This window comes from Myxine glutinosa, chromosome 1, assembly GCF_964187855.1.
Source record: "Myxine glutinosa chromosome 1, kmMyxGlut1.1, whole genome shotgun sequence".
Lineage (NCBI taxonomy): Eukaryota > Metazoa > Chordata > Myxini > Myxiniformes > Myxinidae > Myxine > Myxine glutinosa.
This window is the reverse complement of record NC_136261.1, coordinates 27,090,094-27,106,073: the sequence shown is the minus strand read 5'-3', so window position 1 is coordinate 27,106,073 and position 15,980 is coordinate 27,090,094. Positions and strand designations below refer to the sequence as shown.

At 45.5% G+C, this 15,980-nt stretch overlaps 1 protein-coding gene across 1 annotated transcript in view; it reads left to right on the top strand.

The window, feature by feature from the left end:
- The window catches only part of MSH5 (mutS homolog 5), a 247,417-nt gene that overhangs the window by 61,352 nt on the left and 170,085 nt on the right, over window positions 1–15,980 (top strand). Inside the window, exon 5 of the mRNA XM_078786777.1 lies at window positions 7,434–7,479. Within this exon, the coding sequence (XP_078642903.1) occupies window positions 7,434–7,479 (46 nt within the window). The remainder of the gene's footprint in view (window positions 1–7,433; window positions 7,480–15,980) is intronic.

Here is a 15,980-nt window from a genome sequence, read left to right as displayed (position 1 = left end):
AAGGGGCAGGGGGGGAGATTTGAAAGGGATGGGTGTTTGGGAAGATTTGGGGGGGAGGGGCAAGGGGGAAGATTTGACAGAGATGGGTGATGGGGAAGATTTGGAGGGGAGGGGTGAGATTGGATTTTGAAAAGTGTACGATTTATGGGAAATGAACATTTATTGCGGAAAATTTGCATTTATTTATTTATTGCATTTATTGCATTTATTTATGGGAAATGACGGAGATCTCGCGAGATCTCGGAGACGGTGGGAGGGATTTTCGAAGCTCCACACGGTCTCCACGTTTTTCGAAGTTAAGTCTGTTCACAATTGTATTTTGTCGAAACTGTATTTATCTTTCGGTGTGTGAAGTTATTGTGTGCAACTTTGGTTGTTTCTCGGTGTTTATCTTTCATAAATTGATCGTCTGTTTGCCGTGTCGTGTCTTGAGGCCTTGTACAGTGTGCACTGTACAACCTTGAGGCTTTGTTTTTCTCTCAGCGGTCCGTCGTTTGTGATCCAATAACTTTCGTTCTCTGTATTCCCAGGCTTTTCACCCATAGCCTACTTCCTTGTGTAAATCTCAACTCAAAAAAAAAAAAAAAAAAAAAAAAACATTTCCTTCTCTGTTCTCATTCGTTTATTCATTCTTATTCGTTCGTTCGTTCTTCGACCACGTGTTTCTCCCCCATTTCCCCAGATAGTTTTCACTCATTAACCTTCAATGTTTACACTTTCCCCTCAAGTTATGTATTCCGTCATATTTTATAACACCTTTTTCTTCTTCTTCTTTAAAAGGCTGCTTTCGACTTGCTCACCAAATCAATTCATCCCAAAAAAAATATCCATCTCCTATAGTGCCTTTTTTCTACATTCCCTAAACTCTCCTGCACTCCATCCTCCATCCAGCGTCCTTAAACGTATTTTTAACTCGAAGGTCACAAGAAACTCATTTTGCAATAAATGTTCGTTTCCCATAAATCGTACACTTTCAAAAATCCAATCTCACCCCTCCCCTCCAAATCTTCCCCATAACCCCTCCCCTCCAAATCTTCCCCATCACCCCTCCCCTCCAAATCTTCCCCATCACCCATCCCTTTCAAATCTCCCCCCTTGCCCCCTCCCTCCTAAACTACCCCCTCACCCCTCCCCGCCAAGACGCCCCCTCGCCCCTCCCCTCCTAGACTCCTGCCTCACCCCTCCCCTCCAAATCTCCCCCATATCCCATCCCTTTCAAATCCCTCCCCTTGTCCCTTCCCTCCCAAACTCCCCCCTCACCCCTCCCCTTCAAATCTCCCCACCCTCATTGCTTCTCAATTTCCCCCCTCTCACTCCCCCTCCTCAAAGCGTCCTCCCCGCTTCTTCCCCCTTCAAACTCTCACCTCCATCTCCCCCAACCTTCTGCCTCGCTCTTCCCCCTCCTCAAATAACACCTCATTGTGGCTCACCCAATCACCATCAAACCTTTTGTCCGCCCCATCCTTCCCTTTCTCCGAGCTATTCTGAAATCTCTGACACACCTTCAACAGCTCTCCCTATCTCTTCCCCCTCTTCCACATCTTACCCTACCCCTCCTCCCCCCTGTTCTGTATCTGATGCTCCCCCTTCCTCTTCATAAACGGTATGGACCTCAAACATCCGGGGCCTTCGTTCAAACTTAACTGATCTCTCCATACAGGTTGCTTCTGTCAAACCAGACGTGATCTGCTTAACAGAAACTTTCCTCCTTTATGATGTCTCTGATTCCATAGTATCTCTCCCGGGCTACTCCCTCCTCCGGTATGATAGACCTGAGCCTCGTCCTGGAGGCGGGGTTGCTATCTTTATCAAAAACTCTCTTCCTCACTCGCCCTGCACTGCACTCTCTCCACCTCACCCCCAGGAATACCTCTGGCTACGGCTTCGCCTTCGCTCCCACCTCTTGTTCATATGTGTGTTGTACCGTCCACCAAACAGTGATGACTCCATCTACATCTCGCTGTCTGATGATATGGACCAACTTCTATCTACTCATCCCAACTCTCTCTTCCTCATATGTGGTGATTTCAATTGTCACCATGCCAGTTGGCTGGGTGTGGGTACCTCTCTCACCAGCCATGGCTCTTCAGCAAAGGACTTCTGCGACTCACTGGGACTGACACAATCTGTCAATTTCCCGACCCGGATCTCAGTCAACGGAACATCTTCTCTTCTGGACTTGGTTATGACTAACTTCCCTGAAAATGTCTGCTGCTCTTCTTCTGCTCCGATCGGATCATCTGATCATGTCCTTGTTAAAGTGGACATCTCTCTGACCATCCTCAGGGAGCCTGCTCAGCGTCGACGAGTCTGGCATTTCACTCAGGCCAACTGGCACGGTCTTCAAGCAGCCATCAATCATCTGGACTGGTCTCCCATCTCTACCACCTCTGACATCAACTCATCCTGGGAATTCTTCCAAAGTAAATTGCTCTCTCTCATGCACAGATTTATCCCATCTCGTCTTCAGTTGTCATACCCTTCCTCCCGTCCATGGTACACGGAATCTTGTGGTGAGGCTGTTGCCCAGAAACAACTTGCCTTCGTCTCCTGGAAAGCAAATCCAACGGAAGGAAATCTCATTTCCTTTCACAAAGCCCGAAACAAGTGTGTGTCCACCCTCAGGAGAGCCAGGAAACAATATCTCTCCATTCTCAAGACCGAACTCTCTTATCTGTCTCCCTCTTCCAAATCCTGGTGGCGTCTGGTCAAATCCGTTTCTGGTGTTTGTTCCCCCTCCATCCCCTCCCTTACCTCAAACGGCTACACAGCTGACTCCGCACGTGAAAAAGCTGAATGCCTCAACTCTGTGTTTGCCTCTAAATCTTGTGTCCCAAACCCATCCCTCTCTGTACCCACCATACCCAGTCGTACACTGCTGCTCCTGGACTCCGTGTCCTTTCCTCCTGACAAGGTGGAAAAGTTTCTGTCAACCCTCGACTCTGATTCTGCAACTGGACCCGACGGCATCAGCCCACGGGTCCTAAAATCCTGCTCTGCTGCTCTATCTCACCCTCTCTCTGTTCTCTTCACCCTCTCTTTTGCTCAAGGTCAACTGCCATCTGCTTGGAAATCAGCCAACATCACCGCTTTGCACAAAAAAGGTGCAAAAACAGATCCTAGCAACTACAGACCAATCAGCCTTCTCCCAATTATCAGCAAAGTCATGGAATCCATCATTGCTTCGGATATGAAATCTTTCCTCTTCTCCAATGGCTTGATCTCTGATCATCAATTTGGTTTCAGACCCGGTCACTCTACTCTGGACATGCTGCTTCTGCTGTCTCAACAATGGATGGAGGTCCTCAATGCCAAACAGGAAATTAGAGCTGTCTCCCTCGACATATCACGTGCCTTCGACACGGTCTGGCACCCCGCTCTGCTCACCAAACTCTCCTCCTTTGGTATCCATGGAAATCTCCACGCATGGCTGGCGGACTTCCTCTCTAGTCGTAGTCAACGTGTGGCCCTGAATGGGTTTCTCTCATCTCCTCTTCCTGTTCAGGCTGGAGTTCCCCAAGGCAGTGTTCTGGGCCCCGTGCTTTTTCTGGTCTTCATCAATGATCTCTCTGACTCTCTCGAAAATCCTCTCTATCTCTTTGCTGATGACTCCACTCTCTGCCGCTCCATTCCTCTTCCCTCAGATCGGCAGTCTGCTGCCTCCTCACTCTCTGAAGACCTGGACAAAATCACAGACTGGTCAAACAAGTGGAACATGTCTTTCAATCCTGACAAATCTCACACTCTTACTATGTCTCTCCGAAAAGATCGACTGGACAACCCTCCCATCTACTTTCTCAACAATCCTCTCCAAGAAGTTCTGTCGCTCAAGATTTTGGGTCTCACTATCTGCCATGATCTTTCTTGGGAAAACCACATTTCCAAGCTGGCCTCCAAAGCCAGTCGCCGACTGGGCATCCTCCGTCGTGCGAAGTCCTTCCTCGGCACACCTGAGCTCCTCACCACATACAAGGCTTTCATCCGCAGCTCAATGGAATACTGTTCTCCCCTATGGGCCGGTGCTCCTGCCTCACACCTAGCTCGGCTTCACGCTGTTGAAACCAAAGCTTTCAGAATTATTGGAATCTCCCGCGATGAAGCTATCTCTGAGGGCCTTTCACTCACTCACCGCAGGCAGGTAGGTGGTCTTTCTGTCTTCTACCGACTCCTCTCCGGCCTTGCACCCCCAGCTCTCTCTGTGCTCTGTCCCCCAAATATTCCTACAGGTCGCACAAGATCTGCCAGCAACCCTCTGATGGTTAAACTGCCGAAATCTCGGCTCTCTGCTCACCTTCACTCTTTCATTCCTCTTTTCTCCCGCCTCTGGAACAAACTCCCTCACTCCCTTCAATCCCACTCCTCCCTCCAGGTCTTTAAACAGCTGTTCACCACCATCTCTTATCTTCCCCCATCCAAAACCTTGATCTTTTCTACCCCCGCTAATTCACCCCAGATCCACCTTGTTTGAAATTCCAACTTCTTTCCTGGAAGTCCTGGCAGTGTCCATATGTTTTATACGTCTCCCACCGCCCCCTTCCCATGCCCCCCCCCCCCAAAGCCCTCGCCCTCTCTCAGATCTCTCGATGTCTCCATGTCTCTGACTCGGAGACCATGACCATGTTCTACATCACTCCCTGCTCTCAAATGTTGTGTTTGTGTCCTTCCCCCTCTCTCCCCATCTTGTCTACCGCTCCCGATGTTATATGTTTTATGTGTCGGTTTGTCTTTCTGTGTGATTAATGTTCGCTCTTTCACGAGCCTCGATCTTGTATACAAAAAAAAAAAAAAAAAAAAAAATTGCAAAATGAGTTTCTTGAGACATTCGATTCAAAAATACGTTTGAGGACGCTGAAGGATGGGTGGAGTTCTGGAGAGTTTAGGGAATGAATGAAAGATGCACTGTAAGAGATGGAATTTTTTTTTTGAATGAATAGAATTGGTGAGCAAGTCGAAAGCATCCTTTTATAGAAGTAGAAAAAAGTGTTATAGAATATGACATAATAATAAAGTTCTTCAGGGGACAGATGAAACATGTATTAACAACTTGATCACGTGATCTCGAACAACGTGGTCGAAGAACGAAAGAACAAATAACGAAGAACGAAAGAGCAAAAGAACGAAGAACGAAAGAACAAATAAGAACGTACAAGCAGATAAGAACAGGGAAGGAAAAAAAAATTTTGGTTTTATTTTTGAGATTTTAAAACAAGGGAGTATGGGTGAAAAGACCGTGAAAAACAGAGACCGACAGTAGTTGCAGCACGATCGAAGAACCGCTGAGACAAAAAACAAAAGCCTCAAGCCAAGGTCTGAGGACACGGTAGCCTACTACTACTAGCACTACACTTGGCCTCAGAATACACGATACGAAAAAAACCGACGATTCTGTACACAGGTATGAAAAACCAACACCGAGAAACCTATTAAAGTCACCCCAATAGGTACATACACCGAAAGAAAGATAAAGATACGCCAAAAACACAAATGTGAAAGATCACTTAGCTTCGAAAGCGTGAACGCATGGAACAGCTTCGAAAAGACGTGACCTCGCCGTGATCTCACCTCGCCTCTCCTCATGGATTTGCCTGTATTTGGTTCCATTAATTGTTCCCTGTATCCTTACAAGTCCCCCAGTCCGTGCCGCTGCAAAGCATCCCCATAGCATGATGCTGCCACCACCATGTCTTGCGGTAGAAATGGCATTAGATAGGTGATGAGCTGTGCTCATTTTCTGCCAGAGGTGTTGCGCTTTTCATTCAGATCAAAGGGTTCAATTTTCGGCTCATCAGACCAGATAATATTTTGCCTCATGCTTTCAGATTCTTTCCTATTCTTTTGCCAATTCAGGCATGCTGTCATGTACCTTTTTCTCAGTAGTGGCTTCTGTCTGGTTTTCTCCCATAAAACCTAGATTTGAGAAGTGCTTTCAATTTTTAATTATTTTGTGAAAATATTAAAAAAAAAATGCCGCTTTGACATTTTGGATGGGGTATTATGTGTAGATCAGTGACGAAAAAAAATCTCAATTTATCCATTTTCAATTCAGGTTGTAACACAGTAAAATGTGAAAAAAGTCAAGGTGTGTGAATATTTTCTGAAGGCACTGCACATCCCAGCACATATTTCTTCTTCTCTGCATTCCTTGTATAATTTACATAAACTGTGATTAGGAAGGCCTTAGCTTATAAAAATGGCCTGCTTTTAAATGAACAAAGAATGCAGTGGAATGAGAGTAAGCATAGATAAAATAAGTCTGCAGTATATTGGTATAGCCAAGTAAAATAAATTATTAGTTTATCATCCCCGCTCACTTCCTTTTTGACGGCCGCCTCCTTTTTTTGATATACCGTACACTATTTTCTCCCCAGATCTAAAAATATAAAAACATAACTGATTCATTCATCCATGTTGCTTCCTTTTTGGAGACCATACGTAGATGGATTTTTTTCCTTTTTTTTCTTTTCTCCTTTCCGCTATCAAATTTAAGATTTTTTTTGCGCATTTTTAAATCTTTTATTTTTGTCGCAGGAGTCTGGAACTCATACCAAGAATTATTTTGTTGTCCCTGTAGGCCTAGCGCTCACGCAAATGAAATTGATCTCTTCTATAAGTACGCTTTCTCACGCCACACCTCGTGCTCCAGCGAATGCAATTTTTGAGACATGTACATGCATGTACGTAGCATGTACATTTAAGTTAGCTTGCTAGCTCTAGTGATAGCGCATGTTATTGATCTCCAGAATGAACTTTCTCGGTAGGTTTAATTGAGCTACTGATGAAATACAGTAGGCCTCGGTCTTAAAATAGTCTTCATTTGTATATGCATCCGGAAAGCGGCAGAAAGCTTTGGAAACCATGGTACGCACGTACGGTGTCCGTATAGTGATGGAACCCAGACTTTGGGGGATATTTTCAACGAACTTGAAAATGGTGAGTTCGACCAGGGATCGCCTATCAACGACTACTTCAAGACAGCTCAGGTCAGTAATGCAAGTCTGCATATATCTAGTCCCGGTTCAGTACGTACATGCACACGGAGTACAGCAGACAGTGCCACTGCTGTTGACGTATTGTGGTGGCCATCTTGGACAAATATCAAAAATCTGGAAAATATCAAATAGTAGGTCGTCTCCTCCTTATTTTATTTTGAAAAGTTCAGACGAGAAACTAATTTAATAGTGAATGAGAAAGCTTCACAAATGTAAAGCCAACGTGGTAGATCAGATGGTCTTTCACCCATGAGATTAGTTGACTTTTATGAAACGGCTGAAACCGTCAAAGGTACAGATATGTAATTGCAAGCTCTATCCTATTCCCATTCCGTTCGGACTTTCCTCACCAAAGCACTGTTTGTTCTTTGCCATGCCGTGAGCCATCTGCAGGTGCTTATTGATACCCCGGGCCCCTCACCCGGGGCCCATGTTCCTTTGCAGGGATCCTGAACCGCTGTCGTACCCGCCGTGGAGCCCGCCTCATGAAGTAAGAACCATACTGCACATTGTTTGATCCATGGAAATTAGACTCGCCGGGCAAGCCGAACAAACCACATGATGCATATCCACTGAAAGACAATACCGCAGCTTGAATTTTTAATTAAAGCTCAAAGGAATGTAGTGTTTTACCATTCACACTTTTAAATGCCCTTTTGGTATTTCTTATGCTTATTCGTTTGCTTTTATATGTTATGTGCAGGAGTATTTGGGGAATTAATACACCTCTGCTGAGAAACTTTATTACTTCGTGAAGAGCAGGACAGAACAGGGGCAGCATTCTCATTAAAGTTTTGGAAAATAATGACAGGACACCAGAATTGTGTAATTGTAAATCGTGTGATAGGAATGGAAAACTGGTACGAGGCAAAGATGTTGAAATGTTGGCATACCTCTGTATGATTTGTGCTGAAATCTGCCGTGAATATCAATATGGTGGTTCAGCATTGAGGGTTAAGAGAAGTGTGGGCCCCTTGAGAAATAGCACAAGAGAATTGGTGGATGATGAGGGTGAGATGTCAGGATTATTAAATCGTTTTTTGCTTCTACATTTACACAGAAACAGTTTGGCGACCTTCCAATAGCTGAGAGTAACTATCGTGGGCGCGAACAAGGGCTTTAAGAAGAGATCGAAGTGCAGGTAGTGGACAAACAAAAGGAAATACCTGGGTAAATGAGTGACACTGTGCAACGGCTTACACACAGGTGTTGCCCATGTGTTAATTAAGCAAATACCATCCCAGCATGCTTAAGGTCATGTATAAAAATGCTGCACAGGCCTATTTGCCTATCATTATGGCTGAAAGAGGAGAGCTCCCAATGCCCCCATCCACAGAGCATGTGTGGTCGCCCAATGGTTTGATGAGCATGACACTGATGTTATCCGTATGTCATGGCCTTCAGTCACCAGATCTGAACCAAATCGAGCATTTATGGGGTATTATGTAACGATGCCTGAGACAGCGTTTTCCACCGACATCAAACAGGTGTGAGTTGATTGACTTTGTCTTGGAAGAATGGTACTGCATCTCTCCTGCAGAATTCCAAACACTGATGGACTCTATGCCCGGTGCTTACAAGCTGTACTGGCCACCACCTGTAGGTGTAGAGAAAATGAAGAAACAGCTACAAAAAAAATAACTGATGACAAAGCTCCAGTCCTGCATAATATGCATTCTCGGGTTTTACGGGAGATGACGGAGCACACGAGCGTGGTGTTAACCGCTACCTTTAACAGATCGTCCGAGTCAGCATATGTATCAGATGATTGGAGAGTAGTAAATATAACATCATTATTTAAGAAAGGTTTCAGAGAAAAATTGTGGAACAATAGATCTGTTAGTTGTACCTCAGTTGTAGGGAAAGTGTTGGAGATGTTAAGGGATGGATAAGGAACCATTTGAGTAATTTCAAGATAATTAAAGGTAGTCAGCATGTATTTACTAAATGGAGGTCTTTTTTAACAAATTGATTGTAGTTCTATGAAGTGGTTTCTGATTGGGTGGATGATGGAGGTGCAGTGGATGTAGAATATCTAGATGTTCAGAAGGCATTTCACAGGGAGGTTGTAAGTTAAATTGTGGCCTGGTGTTGGCTTAATGCTTAAGGTGGCTGGCTCAAGATCTTAGGGTCTTGAGTTTGAGCATCTTTAATGCCGTTGAGATAACACCAGGTGGGTTGATTCAGCCTGTCATCTCTCCGAGGTCAGCAAAATGAACACCGGCTTACTGGTAAAAGGAGCATTGCATCAGGGGGGTACAGTAGTGCTTCCAGAAAATGAGGCAATCAGCAGCCATAAGCTGCATATGAAACAACAATAAGCTAAAGTAAGGAGTTGCGGATTGGTTGGTTGCATACCTAACTGGGGATGTCTGGCTGGGAGGTACGTAAAGCTAACAGGGTTTTAGGTTGTATTCATAGCGGGATAAATAATAAACCAAAGGAGGTAGTGTTAACACTTTACAGGAATTTATTGAGGCCTCATCTAGAATATTGTGCAGTTTTGGTCACTACATCTGAGGAAGGACATAGATAGAGCTTCCATGGAGAGGGTTCAACAGTAGATCAACTGCATTGATTAGAGCACTAAGGAGGCAGGAATTTATGCATTACAGAGGTGATTACGAGGGGATTTTATTGAGATGCTTAAGATAACGAAGGGTATATATAGTTAAAAGTGCAGAAGAGCATTTCAGGAGCTCTGGGCCACAGCCTGGGAGTAAAGAAGTTGAGAGCTCGGACAACAATAAGGCAAGGGTCATTCAGTCAGAGAGTAGATATAATGCATGCAATGGTCTACCTGGAGAGGAAGTGGTAGCAGAAATAGTAGATAGGTTTAAATTGGAATTAGATAGGTACCTCCATGCATTGCAGATAGCGGGGTGCAGGAATATTGGCAGCACTTGTTAGGTAGCTTGCTTGTGGATCTGGAATAGTATCTGGTGTTGGTGTGGTGCAGGCGTGATGGACCGAATGGCCTCCTCCTGCGGCAAAAGTTCCTTATTACTCCCTTTAATTATATTGATGTAACAATTTTGTCAAATCTTCATAATCCACAGAACCTTTCCTGTATTTCTTTTTTTCATTGCATCTTCAGTCGTCACTTTGAAATCTTGACTTCCTCAAAGTCAGGATAGCTCACATTCCTGTCAGTATCTTCCGATGGCTTCTGTACTTGGTAGCAGAACCTCTCCCAGCTGTGCCCGGTACATGCCAGATGCCGAGGATAAAGTTAAAACCTGAAACCTTACTTCCAGCCTTGCTCTTCCTTCCTGCCCAGTTATGTGAGATTTGTCACCTTCTTCCTTCCTGCTCAAGCATTTGAGATTGGTTCCACACACATTCCTCTCGCACCTTATTTCCCCATTGTTGTTTATGATGTGGCTTTGCCATTGCCACACCCTGTATCCATGTATGTATTCGGCCTCCTTTATAGCCAAGTTCCTAATCCACATCAAATCTCTCCTTTCAGGCTTTCCACCTCTTTTCTTTAATCCCTTTAAGTCCCAATCTGCTTCTGCTGAAACATGAAGTTGGGCTTGAAACTGCCACATGGAGTAGCCTTCACCAGCTCAGACTTTGATTTCTACAAATATGTGTTTGTCATGTGATATTTCCTTTACAGAAGCCATAGTATTCACCACACTGAGATGACATCACCACCTCGACTATTCTAGTCCTTCTGCATGTGTGGCACTTTCTGATTGCTTGCAGGACAAGCAATCACAGTGGACTATATGAACACATGACTGTACTATGGAGTTTTCCTTTTTACGCATGAGATGCAATTCTATCACGTGTTATTTTCTTTGTACACCCGGTTGTGCTTCTGTTTCTACAATTATTTGCAGAAAACATACGCCTCTTAATTAACATAGCAATCAATTTTTTTATTTTTTTATTTTTTTTGTATACTGAATCGAGGCTCGTGAAAGAGCTAACATTTACTTCACAAACAAATCAACCAGACAAACAAAATATATAAAAAGAGGGAGCGGAAGACAAGATGGGGAGAGAAGGGGAAGCACACAAACACAACATTTGAGAGCAGGGAGATGTGTGGAAGGGAGAGGGCTTGGGGGGAGGAGGCGTGGGAAGGGGGGGGGGGGGAGGGAGAAGTATAAAACACAAGGACTTCCAGGACAGAAGTTGGTATTTCAAAAAAGTGGAATTGGGGTGAAATTAGCGGGGGTAGAAAAGATCAAGGTTTTGGATGGGGGAAGATAAGAGATGGTGGTGAACAGCTGTTTTAAAGACCTGGAGGGTGGAGTGGGATTGAAGAGAGTGAGGGAGTTTGTTCCAGAGGTGGGAGAAAAGAGGAATGAAGGAGTGAAGGTGAGCAGAGAGTCTTGATTTTGGCAGTTTGACCATAAGAGGGTTGCAGGCAGATCGTGTGCGACCTGTAGGAATATTTGTGGGACAGAGCCCAGAGAGAGCTGGGGGGGCAAGGCCAGAGAGGAGTCGGTAGAAGACGGAAAAACCACCAAACCTGCCTGCGGTGAGTGAGTGAGAGGCCCTTGGAGTTAGCTTCATTGCGGGAGATTCCAATGATTCTGAATGCTTTGGTTTCAACAGCGTGAAGACGAGATGGTGTGAGGCAGGAGCACCAGCCCAGAGGGGAGAGCAGTATTCCATTGAGCTGCGGATGAAAGCCTTGTATGTGGTGAGGAGCTCAGGTGTACCAAGGAAGGATTTCGCACGACGGAGGATGCCCAGTCGGCGACTGGCTTTGGAGGCCAGATTTGAAATGTGGTTTTCCCAGGAAAGATCATGGCAGATAGTGAGACCCAAAAGCTTGAGTGACAGAACTTCTTGGAGAGGATTATTCAGAAAGTGGATGGGAGGGTTGTCCAGTCGGTCTTTTCGGAGAGACATCGTAAGAGTGTGAGATTTGTCAGGATTGAAAGACATGTTCCACTTGTTTGCCCAGTCTGTGATTTTGTCCAGGTCTGCAGAGAGTGATGAGGCGGCAGACTGCCGATCTGAGGGATGAAGAATGGAGCGACAGAGAGTAGAGTCATCAGCAAAGAGATACAGAGGATTTTCAAGAGAGTCAGAGAGATCATTGATGAAGACCAGAAAAAGCACAGGGCCCAGAACACTGCCTTGTGGAACTCCAGCCTGAACCGGAAGAGGAGATGAGAGAAACCCATTCAGGGCCACACATTGACTATGACGAGAGAGGAAGTCCGCCAGCCATGCGTGGAGATTTCCATGGATACCAAAAGAGGAGAGTTTGGTGAGCAGAGCGGGGTGCCAGACCGTATCGAAGGCAAGTGATATGTCAAGGGAGACAGCTCTAATTTCCTGTTTGGCATTGAGGACCTCCATCCATTGTTGAGAAAGCAGAAGCAGCATGTCCAGAGTAGAGTGTCCAGGTCTGAAACCAAATTGATGATCAGAGATCAAGCCATTGGAGAAGAGGAAAGATTTCATATCTGAAGCAATGATGGATTCCATGACTTTGCTGATAATTGGGAGAAGGCTGATTGGTCTGTAGTTCCTGTGATCTGTTTTTGCACCTTTTTTGTGCAAAGCGGTGATGTTGGCAGATTTCCAAGCAGATGGAAGATGACCTTGAGCAAAAGAGAGGGTGAAGAGAACAGAGAGAGGGAGTGAAAGAGCGGAAGAACAGGATTTTAGGACCCTTGGGCTGATGCCGTCAGGTCCAGTTGCAGAATCCGAGTCGAGGGTTGACAGAAACTTTTCCACCTTGTCAGGAGGAAAGGACACAGAGTCCAGGAACAGCTGGGTACGACTGGGTACGGTGGGTACAGAGAGGGATGGGTTTGGGACACAAGATTTAGAGGCAAACACAGAGTTGAGGCATTCAGCTTTTTCACGTGCGGAGTCAACCGTGTGGCCATTTGAGGTGAGGGAGGGGATGGAGTGGGAACAAACACCAGAAACAGATTTGACCAGACGCCACCAGGATTTGGAAGAGGGAGACAGATAAGAGAGTTCGGTCCTGAGAACGGAGAGATATTGTTTCCTGGCTCTTCTGTGGGTGGACACACACTTGTTTTGGGCTTTGTGAAACGAAATGAGATTTCCTTCCGTTGGATTTGCTTTCCAGGAGACGAAAGCAAGTTGTTTCTGGGCAATAGCCTCACCACAGGATTCCGTGTACCATGGACGGGAGGAAGGGTATGACAACTGAAGACGAGATGGGATAAATCTGTGCATGAGAAAGAGCAATTTACTTTGGAAGAATTCCCAGGATGAGTTGATGTCAGAGGCGGTAGAAATGGGAGACCAGTCCAGATGATTGATGGCTGCTTGAAGACCGTGCCAGTTGGCCTGAGTGAAATGCCAGACTCGTCGACGCTGAGGAGGCTCTCTGAGAATGGTCAGAGAGATGTCCACTTTAACAAGCACATGATCAGAAGAGCCGATTGGAGCAGAAGAAGAGCAGCAGACATTTTCAGGGAAGTTAGTCATAACCAAGTCCAGAAGAGAAGATGCTCCGTTGACTGAAATCCGGGTCGGGAAATTGACAGATTGTGTCAGTTCCAGTGAGTCACAGAAGTCCTTTGCTGAAGAGCCATGGCTGGTGAGAGAGGTACCCACACCCAGCCAACTGGCATGGTGACAGTTGAAATCACCACATATGAGGAAGAGAGAGTTGGGATGGGTAGATAGAAGTTGGTCCATATTCTCAGACAGCGAGATGTAGATGGAGTCATCACTGTTTGGTGGACGGTACAACACACATATGAAGAAAAGGTGGGAGTGAAGGGGAAGCCGTAGCCAAAGGTATTCCTGGGGGTGAGGTGGAGCGAGGGCAGTGCAGGGCGAGTGAGGAAGAGAGTTTTTTATAAAGATAGCAACCCCACCTCCAGGACGAGGCTCAGGTTTATCATACCGGAGGAGGGAGTAACCTGGGAGAGATACCAAGGAATCAGAGACATCATGAAGGAGGAAAGTTTCTGTTAAGCAGATCACGTCTGGTTTGTCAGAAGCAACCTGTATGGAGAGATCAGACAGGTTTGAGCGAAGGCCCCGGATGTTTGAGGTCCATATTGTTAAGGAAGAGGAAGGGGGAGCATCGGATACAGAACAGGGGGGGGGGGGAGCGGTAGGGTAAGATGTGGAAGAGGAGGAAGAGGTAGGGAGAGCTGTTGAAGGTGTGTCAGAGATTACAGAATAGCTTGGAGAAAGGGAAGAATGGGGCGGACAAAAGGTTTGATGGTGATTGGGAGAGGCGCAGTGAGGTGTTATTTGACGAGGGGGAAGAGCGAGGCAGAAGGTTGAGGGAGATGAAGGTGAAAGTTGGAAGGGGGAAGAAGTGGGGAGGACGCTTTGAGGAGGAGGGGTGAGTGGGGAGTCTAGGAGGGGAGGAGCGAGGGAGAGTCTCGGAGGGGAGGGGTGTGGGGGGATATTTGAAAGGAATGGGTAATTGGGAAGATTTGGAGGGGAGGGGCAAGGGGGAAGATTTAAAAGAGATGGGTGATGGGGATGATTTGGAGGGGAGGGGCAAGGGGGTAGATTTAGAGGGGAGGGGTGATGGGGAAGTTTTGGAGGGGAGGGGTGATGGGGAAGTTTTGGAGGGAAGGGGTGATGGGGAAGATTTGGAGGGGAGGGGCAAGGGGGAAGATTTGAAAGGGATGGGTGATGGGGAAGATTTGGAGGGGAGGGGCAAGGGGGAAATTTTGAAAGAGATGGGTGATGGGGAAGATTTGGATGGGAGGGGCAAAGGGGTAGATTTGGAGGGGAGGGGTGATGGGGAAGTTTTGAAGGGGAGGGGTGATGGGGAAGATTTGGAGTGAAGGGGTGATGGGGAAGTTTTGGAGGGAAGGGGTGATGGGGAAGATTTGGAGGGGAGGGGTGATGGGGAAGATTTGGAGGGGAGGGGTGAGATTGGATTTTGAAAAGTGTACGATTAATGGGAAACGAACATTTATTGCAAAATGAGTTTCTTGAGACATTCGAGTCAAAAATACGTTTGAGGACGCTGGAGGGAGGATGGAGTGCTGGAGAGTTTAGGGAATGAATGAAAGATGCACTATAAGAGATGGAATTTTTTTTTGGAATGAATAGATTTGGTGAGCAAGTCGAAAGCATCCTTTTATAGAAGATGAAGAAAAAGGTGTTATAGAATATGAAATGCAATTTTGCGGTGAAGATGGCAAAACAGATGTGATACATCTGCAAAGTCTTACTTGACCCCATGATGTTGATATGCTAATTTTTCTAGCACATCAAATTCAAGCCAGCTTCTTTAAGGCTTGCTCACCAAGCACAAGCTATTTGGCAAACAATGTGTCTAATTATTCCAAATCGGTGAAGAGGTGATATTGACATTTTGTGTGAACTTCAAGATTGACTTTTACATCTACCTGACTCGTCTTGAAACTAGGAGTTGTATTGGAAATTTGAGAGATATAATTGATTGCCATGATCGACATTGTAATGGTCTATGGTTGAAGGAACAACAAAAATCTTTTTCATGAACTGCATCCCAGATCAAACTAGAATGGTTTTTGGCCCTATCACTCAATAGTGAAGAAGAACCACTTACAAAATGAACAAATTCTAGTATCCGGATCTGGATTCGGATCTTCACCAAAATCAGATTGATTCGTCCTTGTCACACACGCAACATGTCCACCAAGTTTCATTCCAATCCGTTGATAACGTTTTGAGATATCGGGCTATATATATATATTTTTTTTAAATAATTAATTGTATATATATATATTGTTGCGGTTTTGAGTTTTGTATAATAAAGGTTAAATTTCCCCCTCATAGTTAGTCACACAAACAACATGTAGCCTCGCGGTAGTGCAGTTATTTCATAGTATGTGTGCGAATAGTCCTTTTCTTGTGTTAGTTTTGCGTTGAGTAGAGTAAGGAGAATAGGTCCTTTCATCCCTTCCATTGTCCTATGCCGCCTCCATCGCCTTACGTCTCTTTGTGCTGCCTTTGGCTTTTTGGCGCGAATTAACACGAGGCCGGCTAGGAGGATCTGGGTGGGACCGAATGAGGGCG